General features: G+C 36.0%; 1 protein-coding gene across 4 annotated transcripts in view; it reads right to left on the bottom strand.

Moving 5' to 3' along the window:
• Positions 1–12,233, bottom strand: part of RAD17 (RAD17 checkpoint clamp loader component) — a 38,492-nt gene that overhangs the window by 25,788 nt on the left and 471 nt on the right. The window contains exons 1-10 of one of the 4 annotated variants that reach the window (XM_042940491.1): positions 11,979–12,171; positions 11,615–11,663; positions 10,622–10,725; positions 7,643–7,897; positions 7,033–7,116; positions 2,906–3,062; positions 1,835–1,971; positions 731–783; positions 525–650; positions 363–432 (exon numbers count right to left, since the gene is read on the bottom strand). In XM_042940491.1, the coding sequence (XP_042796425.1) occupies positions 363–432; positions 525–650; positions 731–783; positions 1,835–1,971; positions 2,906–3,062; positions 7,033–7,116; positions 7,643–7,897; positions 10,622–10,663 (924 nt within the window). In that variant the 5' untranslated portion in view covers positions 10,664–10,725; positions 11,615–11,663; positions 11,979–12,171. The other 3 variants (XM_042940488.1, XM_042940493.1, XM_042940495.1) reach the window with 3 other exon arrangements.

The following is a 12,233-nucleotide window of genomic DNA, read 5'->3' as shown; positions in this document are numbered from 1 at the left end:
GAAAGAACTATTTACTTCAATATGAAAGAGAAAGTGAGGTTTAATAGTAGAAAAAGGTTAAAGATTCTTTTTTTTAAGTAGGCTCCACGCCCACTGTGGAGCCCAACAAAGGGCTTGAACTCATGACCTTGAGACCAAGACCTGAGCCAACATCAAGAGTCAAACGCTTAACCGAATGAACCACCCAGGCACCCCCGGATTTCTAAAACTATTTCCTGCCTTTCCTAAAATGACAGGCCTTACAAATGTAATAAAATATTTTAATTCTAAAAACTGAAATAATATGTGTCTCTAACTCTGCAAGTTTCACTTTCTATAAATAAAATGTAAGATTCAGATTAATCAGTTCTTAAGAGATTTACCTTATTAGCTTCCATGGTCACTATTCGATTAAGAAATTTCATCATAATTGTTGGTGCCACAGGGTTAAAACTGTCAAAAGTTTTATAAAGAAAGATAAGGGTTAGATGATTACCTAAAAATATAACTTGTGAATGTGAGCATAACAAGAATTTCATTCTTACCTAATGTTTGATATAGCACACTCTTCCTGAATTTCTTTGGGAAACAGTAACCTTTGATTATTATCTCCACCAAGACTGTCAGAGATTATAAATATTAGAGGACACCGACCAGTATGCACATATTTCCTAAAATAAAGTATAGCAATGTTGAAATTTAAGCTATTGCCATTTAATTCAAAGTTTGAGAAAACTTCACTGAAACTCACCTGAGAATTTCATGTAAAGTATGAGAATCTCGATAAAACTGGTTAGGTAAATCCTATTGAAAAATGATAAATACTAGTTTAGTTTTATTCTTGTGTAAATTTATTTTCAGATTTATATTTACCAAATTAGGAAAAAATGTCACCTATTCAACGTAGTGTAACTAGAACTTTTATAGAAATTAAGGAAGACATGAAAAAGCTGATGTCCTATCCAGTAAAATGCATCAATGGGAAACCCAAGTTTCAGTTCAAATTTCTTAAGGTCACTACTAGTTACAGTACTTTCACTAAGACACCACTTTCTAAAATCCTTCCTTTTTTTTTTTAAGTTTATTTATTTTGCAAGAAAGAAAGTGAGAAGGGGAGGGGTAGGGGGAGGGAGGGAGGGGAAGAGAGGGAGGGAGGGAGGGAGAGAGAGAGGGAGAGGGAGGGAGGGAGGGAGAGAGAGAGGGAGAGAGAGGGAGAGAGAGGGGGAGAGAGAGGAGGAGAGAGAGGAGGAGAGAGAGGGGAGAGAGAGGGGGAGAGAGAGGGGGAGAGAGAGGGGGAGAGAGAGGGGAGAGAGAGAGAGGGGGAGAGAGAGAGAGGGGGAGAGAGAGAGAGGGGGAGAGAGAGAGAGGGGGAGAGAGAGAGAGGGGGAGAGAGAGAGAGGGGGAGAGAGAGAGAGGGGGAGAGAGAGAGAGGGGGAGAGAGAGAGAGGGGGAGAGAGAGAGAGGGGGAGAGAGAGAGAGAGAATATGAATGAATCCCAAGCAGGCTTTTCACTGTCAACGCAGACCTGATACCGAGCTTGAACTTACGAATTGCTAGATCATGACCTGAGCCGAAATCAAGAGTCAGATGCTCAAATGACTGAGCCACCCAGGCACCCTTCAAATTATTTCTTTTGCTTTTTCCACACTTACATCATTAAAATTCTAAAGTTCATCAACTGATAGCTACTCTATTCAAGTTTACTGGAAAAGACCTGAGGTTTCTGCTATCACAGAGCCTTTACATTATATTTTACCACGATTAATACTATGGAGAGAGTTAACGCCACTATCAGTAAGATATATCTTGTAATTATTTACTCAATAGTTAGTAGGATCTCAAAATTTGTCCGTACTTCAACCAGAATTATCCTCTTATCAGTTCTCAGATCATCTCCAAGCATCTGTAGTTTGTTATATTTTGTTGCTCTTAGCAGAAACTCTTTAAAAACTGTTATCTGAGATTGATAGGGAAATACTTGGAAGCTTGATTCTGAAAGAAAACACATTCAACATTTTTACTCTCAACAAATTATGCACACATCAGCACCACACATATGTACTTAATATACATATATATGTTACTGAATACATTCACATATACCTGAAGGAGCTCACAAAATTGTAGATTTTTTTCTAATTAGGCAAAACTGTTCAAATTCAAAATAAGATATACATTTCAAAAGACAAGAGTCATCATGGACCACAGTGAATTTTCTATACCAATGAATGTAATATGGAATTAAATAACTTCAGAATACAGCTGTCAGTATAATAGTCACCCAACTGGTAAAAACATTTATGTCTTTGCCTGTAAAATGAAGACACTCCAAATGAGTGTGCTATGAATCAATTGATCAGACTTAATCCTCAAAGAATCCCATTCTCCTCTACTGGAGGCAACTTTCCCCTCTTCTCTTGAAATTACTACTCTCTAAAACTGGGAAGTATCAAAGAAAATGCTCTCATATGGTTTCATTTGATTGCTATTCTTATTTTATGAAGTTATTAATAGTGGTCAGATGTCAATCTAGCATACGAGTGACAACACATAATTTCTTCTAAAAACATATACCCAAAAATCTTGGGAATCTCAAGAATATAGATGGGGAGTTTCTTTCTTTCTTTTTTTTTTTTTTTTTTAATTTTTTTTAATGTTTATTTATTTATTTTGAGAGACAGAGACAGAGCATGAGCAGGGGAGAAGCAGAGAGAGAGACACAGAATCTGAAACAGGCTCCAGGCTCTGAGCTGTCAGCACAGAGCCCGACACGGGGCTCAAACTTACAAACCGTCAGATCATGACCTGTGCCGAAGTCGGACACTTAACCGACTGAGCCACCCAGGCACCCTAGATGGGGAGTTTCAAACCTCCTTTAAACATAGACTTTTCCCACTATTTCCACTACCTTCACAGCAAATCTTACCAGAATTAAAGATCTCCTTGAAATCATCTTTTTGGAAGTCTGGTAAAATTGGATTGATCCACTCTTGTACTTGAATACCATGCTCCTTTGATAGTATTTTTAGAGTTGTTGTTTTCCCACATCCAGGAGGACCTGTTATTAATAAAACAGATCCACCCTAAAACCAAATACAAACATTAATAAAAAATCAAAATCACCTGGAATGCTAGAGTATTTTGTTTGAATTTTCTTTCTAAATATTAATTACTTCTACAAATATTTACTAAATTTCTGGTATAAAGTGACTAAATTTTACAATGATGCTATCTGGATTATACCAACTGTATAAAATAAATCATAAGTATTTTATGACTATAAAATAAGATAGTCTTTTTCCTAAAATTTAAGTATAGCTTCTGATAATTCTTCCATTCTTGCATTATGTCCCTACTAAGGTCTACTTAGCAGCTAAATTAAAACAACTAAATGTCAATTAGATTGAGCAGGTAATGTCTGAAACAAATATTTTTAGAGGTTACCTGAATTCAAAAGCCCAATCTTAATACAAACCTCTCTTTCAATTATACACTTTAGTATTAAATAAGTATAATATCCTTATAGGAAGATCTTCGTTTGGATATCAAATTTTTTAAGAAAAGTGTATTAAGAAACATCTTTTCCAGAATTAGAACTCTAAAGACAGACTAGAGGTTGTAGGTCACAGTAATATCTCCTCATATTATCAATCTGATAAAAAAGTTAAATCTAAAAAAATATCAGGGGAAGATTTCCTAATCCCCTGGTGGACTGTAATCCTTACTCAACTGTTTACCTTTACTAACTAGTATAAAAAGGGCTCTTGTACTTGGCCCCAGAAGAGAACCAGTCCCATTTTTTAAAACAAATAAGTGCATGAATTATAGTGCTATCTATCGGCCATGATTTTAACGATTGAAAAATATGGGGCACCTAGGTGGCTCAGTTGGTTAAGCATCTGACTTCAGCTCAGGTCATGATCTCGTGGTTTTTGAGTTCAAGCCCTGCGTCAGGCTCTGTGCTGACAGCTCAAAGCCTGGAGTCTGCTTTGGACTCTTTGTCTCCCCCTCTCTCTGCCCCTCCCGTACTGGAGCTCTATCTTTCTCTGTCTCTCAATAATGAATAAGCATTAAAAAAAAAAAAAAAAAAAAGTGTAAATAAATAAATAAATATATATATATATATATATATATATATATATATATATGTTAAACATGGTGTCTTTAAACCAAAACAAATATAAAACAAGGTTATATATTGATGACTTGATGTAAATATGGCCAGAGGATGATTCTGCAGGAACCTAACTACTTATTTCTCTCAGGAACTATGGTTCAGTATTCGCTGTTTCTAGTAACTTTACAGGACATGCCTAATGTAAGTAATGAGAACTGACTACCACCAGATTACTTTTAAAAAAAGAAGAGGAAGATCAACATGGGCACCCATGTATTTTTCTTATGTAATAAAGTTAAGTGTCTTGTTTTTTGATACAGTGAGCACAGCCACATAGCAAAAGCTTTGCTTCCAGTAAGAGAAGTGGGAGGTAGGTAGAACACTAAAGCATAAAGACTTGTGTGTTAATGTTCCCATCGCCTAAAATAGAGTTTTTTCTATTTTTTATTGAAGTATAAATGACATAACCTATTAGTTTCAAGTGTACACATAATGATTTGATATTTTTATACACTATAAAATGATGACTATAAGTCTACTTATCATTTCACCATACAAAGTTATTAATTATTGACTATATCCCCTATATACATTTTCATCACATTGTAATAGTTTTACCATATTTTAAGGAAAGATGCTGCCCTGAAAAATTAAATTCAGCAGATATTTGAAGTACTTACAATAAATTTAAGAAAAAATAATTTTAGCTTGCCCACAGAAAAATCTAGAAGTCACCAAATTTTTTTTTTGAATAAAAATGTCTTGTAATTACTGACATCATTGGACTTTTGTATAATAAAGAGTGTATGATTGGTAACACTCTAACTTCTTGGAGGGAAGAAGCTTTTAAAATTGTAGAGGAAATATTTTCCAAAATACCAACATGTGCACACACATACCTAAGTTCATTAGAGTATTAACAGTAACACAAGTAGGTTTAGCACATGATAATGTTTACATTATCAAGGTATTGGTAAGTGAGACAACATAGTGAACACTAAAAAGATATAAATATTAGCCCAGCTAAGAAAATGCCTGGATGTAAGAAGTGTGTCAGGGAAACTGCCCAAGAATCTGTACTCACAAAAGAGAGAGGGGAGATTTTTTGAGCCAGCAGAGGAATACCAATGCTGACACTGCAAATCTACCTTAAATACATTATCTCAACACTAAACCAAATGGTTAGATCCACAGACCAGACAGAAAAAACCTCAATTCAAAAGAGAAAGACCTGTTACCACTGGAGGCAACTAAAACACAAACCCCTTCATCTCAAAGTTGAAAACTAAAGGCAATCCATTAAAATCTATCCTGTGTTTCCAATTGGAATTGTATTTAAACGTAGTTACATAGCCCCAATTAACGTTGGCAAACTTCTGTATAGAAAACTGCCAGCTAACAATTATAGAAAAGTAGAATTTAAAAATCACCATTTTGCAATCTTAACAAAGTAAACTGATTCAGGCAGAGACTGCAAATGGATGCTAAAGCATTTTGGTGAAAGGCTGCTGGGGAACTGGACATATAACATTGTCAAATTTTCTCCCCATAGATTATATGGCAGTTGCAAGGGAAACTTTTCTCACAATGAAGATTTTTTACTATCATTTCCTTAATTTAGTGAAAACTTAACATCAAAGACAGTAGGAAAACCAAACATCTTTTCTCATATGGGACAACATAAAACATACACCATACAACACAGAATATTCTTACAAAAATGTTCAACTTGAGTCTAATCAAGCCCTTAATTCAAACTTCCAGATTACAGGAAATGCAGGATAGAAGAACAAGTTAGACATCATGAAGAGGAAACAATCTGACAAATTTAGAATGTGAGAGTTCTGCGTATCACCAGGCCTGGTCTCTTCACAATGTCTTAGAGAAAAAGAGAGAGTGAAGTGTACTGTTCTAGATTTTAAAAGACCTAAGAGGTGTAACAATCCATTGCAATGGGTGTTCCCTGATTAGATCCTCGTTGTAACAAATCAGCTGTAAATGACATTTTGGAGACAAATGGATAAATGTGCATATGAAATGAGCATTAGATAACATTAGGGAATTATAACTAATTTTGTTAGAGTAATGGTACATATAGTTAATTAAGAAAATGTTTATTTAAAAAAAAGAGGCATACTGATGTTTCTAAAAATCTGACTGAAATGTCACTTACCTATAATTTACTTTAAAATACTTGAAAGTGAAAAATGACGGGTACTTTATGGGAGTATGAGTTTTTTATTATTCTACTTTCCTTTACATTTGAAAAAATCTCAGAAAAAGTAAGTTTAAAAAAAGAGAGAAAGAGAGGCACCTGGGTGGCTCAGTCAGTTGGCTCAGGTCATGATCTCGCGGTTTGTGAGTTCGAGCCCCACACCGGGCTCTGTGTTGACAACTCAGAGCCTGGAGTCTGCTTCGGATTCTGTGTCTCCCTCTCTCTCTGTCCCTCCCCTCTTCACACTCTGTCTCTCTCATGAAATAAACAAACATTAAAATAAAAAAAAAAAGGAGAGAGAGAAAGAATATTCTAGCTTGGAAGCCAAGAGTAATTACAGAATTAGGAAGTGAAACAAAAAAATTAGCCTTAAAATGAATGACTGTTTCAGGCTATATTTAATACAAAAACTAGTAAGTAATTTGCCTCTTGCTTCAGCAAGAGATGATCAGATATGCTAAATATGCTAGCACCCTAACCGGTTTATTATGCTTTATGATGACTTACGAGGGCATAAGTGGGAGACAGGTGTAAGTAAAGGAGAAAACTCAAAGTCTGAGTCTTTTAGTAAAACTTGAAGCAGTAAACCAAAGACTTTTAATGTATGTGATCTGGACTTAATGAACAATGTCATCCTAAAAGTTTAACTTCTTACAACCAACCATAAATAGGAGAAACATTTGATGTTAATATATTGTAAAACACATTTCTTTCAAATTACCTGTTTTGGTTGCCTTTCTAAGACTTTAGCTTTTAACCAGGTTTCAACTTCTTCAATTTTCTTTTTATGCACAGCAAGTTCATGCTAAAAATTTCAAGTTTAAAATAAACAATTTTAACCCAAGGATTTTTGGTACATTAGTACACATGAATCTAAATTAAGCATTTTTAATGAAAAAACTAGCAAACAAGTAACACATGAGGTAACTAAAAGTCTCTGTTATTACACTTAATTTTTTATATTGTTATGGAAAAATTCCGTTCTTACGCTGATACCTTTTTATGAAAATTTGGAGCAGGTCTGGAATTTTATAATTTTTTTTAAATCCTCAAATACATTTTGGGAAGGGAATAAACAGAGGGAGGTGTTATACTTAAGAAAAAAATAAACAGATCAATTCTATGTTGGGTTAAATTAAATCTAACACAAATAAGCAATGGTCCAACTTTGGAAGAACTTGAGAAATGCTAAACAACGGAAAATAAAAAAAACCTAGGAACTATTGTTTTTTTCTAATTCATTCATTCAGATTTTTATGAGTAATCATCTGAAAATGCACATTCCTTCCTGAAATTAAATTACGTACACTTGTTTGTATCCTACTTAGTACCTGAGTTTCTGGTTTGTATTTATCCACCCATGGTTCGTTTTCAGATAAATAGTCTTTTGAATTTTCTGGACCATAAATCTGTTCTGAAGACAGTGGCTTTTCTCTTTTTCTAGCTGGAAATCTGCTACTTTCTAATCTGGAAGGCACATTTTTTCTTCTGTGACTTGCGTTATTCACATGTAACGACGTGGCAGTAATAGAGATGCCTGTATTCTCTGAAAAATCATCAAATGATGGGTCTACCCAATCTGTTACCTGAAAAAAAGAAATGTAAATATATTTTCTGCTTCTATTCCCTATGTAAGTAAGCTACAAAAAATATATTCATATACTTGCAATATCTCAAACAAAAATCTCACAACTTAATTCTTTAAGTAAATCTGGCTTTATATCTATTAGTTATTTTTTTACTTCATGCTAGGTACAAATGCATACTTGTTCACTTAACCAAGATAATGATGAATGCCATCTAAAGGAATATAGAATACAAACGTAATTCTTTTTACTAATTACAATATTCCCAGTATAGAATAGACTGATTATTCTTAAACTCATTGACTAAAACAAGAATATTAAAACTAAGTACCAAAAAAGAAGCAAAACTAAATAAGGAAATAGACTGTTAAAATATATATATTTTAACCATAAGAAGAGTGTGGTACTTCTGCCTTGACCAGATTAATACATTCACAAACTAAGAACCACTGCATACTTATCCAAATAATCCTTATCAGCTTTGACTTTTATGAAGGTACAGTCTAAGAATCCTGATGCTATGAATAATTTGTTCTTTTTTTAAGTTTATTTATTGTCAAAGAGAAAGAAAGCACCAGTGGGGGAGGTTCAGAGAGAGAGAGAGGTAAGAGAGAGAACCCCAAGCAGACGCAGCATTACCAGCACAGAGCCCAATGTGGGGCTCCAACTCATGAGCCGTGAGATCAGGACCTGAGATGAAGGCGTATGCTCAACTGAATGAGTCACACAGGCACCCCGCTATGAATAATTTCTAATTATGACTTGATTATATTTCTCTTTAGCCTGTAAAGCAAATACTATTTTCAATAAAGGGAGGCAGGCTTTCCAAGGAGGATGATCTGTTTCTTAGATTTGTCTAGGAAAACAGAATTGGGATAATAGAACAGGAAAATCAGTGAGTTCTATCTCATGTGCTTCTGGTCTCTAGAAACTGTTGGTCTCTCTACAGTTCCCTTTATCATCAACTTTTCTTTAGAATCCTTTGTATGGATACACAGAGAAAAATGACGAATTAAGCAATTTAAACCTAAAAATATTTAGGGGTGTCTGGGTGGCTCAGTTGGTTAAGCGTCCAACTCTTGATTTCGGCTCAGGTCATCATCTCACACTCGTGAGATCGAGCCCCACGAAGGGCTCTGTGCTGACAACGCAGAGCCTGCTTCAGATCCTGTGTCCCTCTCTCTCCACCCTTCCCTGGCTTGTGTGCTCTTGCGCTCTCTCAAACATAAGCAAACATTAAAAAAAAAACAAAACCTAAAAGTATTTGGGAGTATTAAAAAGTTCTTTTTAGTAACTAAAATTTTTAAGATGAAATTTCTTAACATTCCTACAGTGTAAATCTAGAAAAACCTAGCTTAGTACTGGCTTTTGAAATTCCCTGGCTGGGTAACAAGGGGAAACCTAGGGTACATTTTCATTGAATACTCAGCCATAGTTGTGTACCACATATTAGACAATGCTAAGGAAATGCAAGTTGAGATTTAGAAGTATTTTAGGAATGAAAGTCACACTTCACTCCCACTTTAAGGACAAAAAGTTAGGAATATTATCACCAGTGGGTAAAGGAATGAAGACCTGTGGGAAAAAAATTCAGTCATAGCCACCTAATTCATTTCCTCTTCTCCAAGACTGTTAGTGGCAATACAATTTTGGCTCTTTTCTTGTATTTTAAGAGTATGTAAAAATATCATTTGCTATAGTAAACCTTTTGATAGCAAATCTGATATCGCAATTCTTTTTTTTTTTTTTTTAATGTTTATGTATTTTTGAGATCAGGGGAGAGGCAGAGAGAGAGGGAGACAAAGGATCCAAAATGGGCTCTGCACTCACAGCAGACAGCCCAAATGCAGGCTTGAACTCACAAACCACATGATATCACGATGTGAGCTGAAGTCAGGTGCTTAACTGACTGGGCCACCCAGGCGCTGTAATTCTATTTTCTTATATGTATATTTATTTTTAAGAGAGAGAGAGAGAGACAGAGAGAGAAAGAACGACTGTGCGAGAGCACAGGAGGAAGGGAGGGGCAGAGAGAGAGGCAGAAAGAGAATCCCAAGCAGGCTCTACACTGCCACTGAGAACCTCACTCAAGGGCTCAAACTCACAAATCATGAAATTATGACCTGAGCCGAAATCAAAATCAGAGCCTTAAATAACTGGGCCACCCAGGCACCCCTGATCTCATAGTTCTGATCTACATGTTACTTATACACTTTACAGTTTTATTTCTTATATAAATGTGGACTCCCATCTACTGGGAAAAAAAAAAAAAAAAGACTGAGAAAGAGCAAAGTTTAATCACTTATTTAAGATCAGAGAAAAATAAGACCCACCACTAGAAAACAGGTACCCTGCAAATGAGTATGATACCACCTGACCCCCGACCTACTCTACCCACTAGCCTTAGTGAGAACTAAGGTTTCTAAGAGGCACGGCTTGTTGTTATGCTTTAACACCAACTAAGACTCATATATTTCTTTTTCTTCTACTGACCTTTCATTTAAGAGTTTTCAGGCTTTTCTTTGCAACTGAGATTTTAATCACTTTTTTAAAATTGTTGTGGTTTTAGTCACTTCACAACTTACTATCACAATTTTTAGATCATTAATTACATCACATACTGGGCATTGTTACTTTGATGGCAATAATAAGTCATTAAGAACATACACAAAATTTACCATTCTTTTTGGACAATTATTACATGGCCATTTTAGTGTGTCATACCTTTGTGGAAGATACCTTTGGTCTAAGAAAAGTTTTTGACATTATAAACTTTAATAGTTCCCATCCGTAGTATACAACCTGTAGTACATTAAAGTATACTTCACCTAGAGAAAAAAAAGAAAAAAATTTCAAAATAGGAAAAACTGTAATATAGAGGTATGGTGACATATACCATTGTAATCAACAGTATAAGAGAAGTTCAAAAACTAGTGAAAGATAACATAGCAAATATACATAACGAAGTCAAAATGCTACAACAAAGTGTACTTTCAATTACTACAACGTCAAATAACCTACTTGTGTTAAGTGTAGTCTTTCACATGTACTCAATAATATATTAGAGAAAACAGAAAAAACACATACTTCACATTTTGTCAGTAAAAAAAAATCAGACAATTCTATTTGTGTTCTTATGGTGAAAATTAAAATTTCCTTCATTTTAAATTACCACTGCAGGTTTTTTTTCCCCACAAAATTTAAAAAAAAAAAAAAAAAAAAACTGACCACATAACAAATTCATACTTCCACTTATTTTGGAAAAAGAGTTTAAATCTAACTGTATAATAACTATAACTGTTTTCCTTAATTGAACATACTAGGAAATTTGGGGGTAACACTGTATTTTCTGACTTTAATAATTCTTTAATGTTTATATAAACTAGTGAATTCACCAATTTTAAATTAGCTACAAGCAAAGTTTAAGGTCTGCAAACTTATAAATTGGAAAGTGTATTGGGCTTTATGGTTTGGATGTACACAGTTTATATGTGTAATAGCTTCCATACACGATAAAACAAACTGTACACCCCCCCTCCCCCCCAACACACACAAATTGTTCATGATTAGATAGGTTTTTGCTTTGGAGTTTCAGAGATACATAGGTGGAAAAAAACACCTGTTGGATAAATATAGCTGGCAGGTCGAAATAAAAGATGCAGACTGTTTTTACGATCAGGACTCTGGTCGCTCTTTGGAAACAAGACTGACAATTACCTCCTTTAAAAAAGAAAAGTAACTGTCCCAGATGATGGATGCCAGTTTCCTGAAATGAGACGTCAGAGGTAGAAAAGACCTTCAAGAATATTTCTGGCCTACTCACCCTCCCACCCCCCGCCACACACACTGCGGGGAGATACTAAGACCAGACATTCGTCAAACGTCAAAGCTACTAATCAGCCGAGATGCGTTCGCGTGCCCCGACCCCAGGCCAGAGTTCTGCACCCCCACCCTCTCATCTCCAAATGGGATGGGCAGGTCGGGAGGAGGAGCTAAGAGAGCTCGGGGAGGCGTTAAGGCAGAGATGGGTTCGAGTCTCTAGAACATATATATACTACAGCCGCAGCCGCGGCGGCCTTACTTTCCGGGAGCTGCATCCCCCTCGTGGGCGGAGAGGAGCGGAGGAGCCCAAGCTCTCCACCAGCGGAAGGGCAACCACCTGGCCCTACCCGGGCTCAGCGCCGAGCCTCTCAGAGGTCCCGCCTCCCGGGGACCTTTTAGACCCGTCGGCGCTTCCGCGACACAGGCAGAAGGGCGGCCGCCAACGGTGCCTGTGACTTAGGCATCTACCGCATTGCCTGACCCGAAACGCGGACCTGACCTGTGCCCCAGCCTG

This window comes from Panthera leo, chromosome A1, assembly GCF_018350215.1.
Source record: "Panthera leo isolate Ple1 chromosome A1, P.leo_Ple1_pat1.1, whole genome shotgun sequence".
Lineage (NCBI taxonomy): Eukaryota > Metazoa > Chordata > Mammalia > Carnivora > Felidae > Panthera > Panthera leo.
This window is presented reverse-complemented; position numbering and strand designations above follow the sequence as displayed.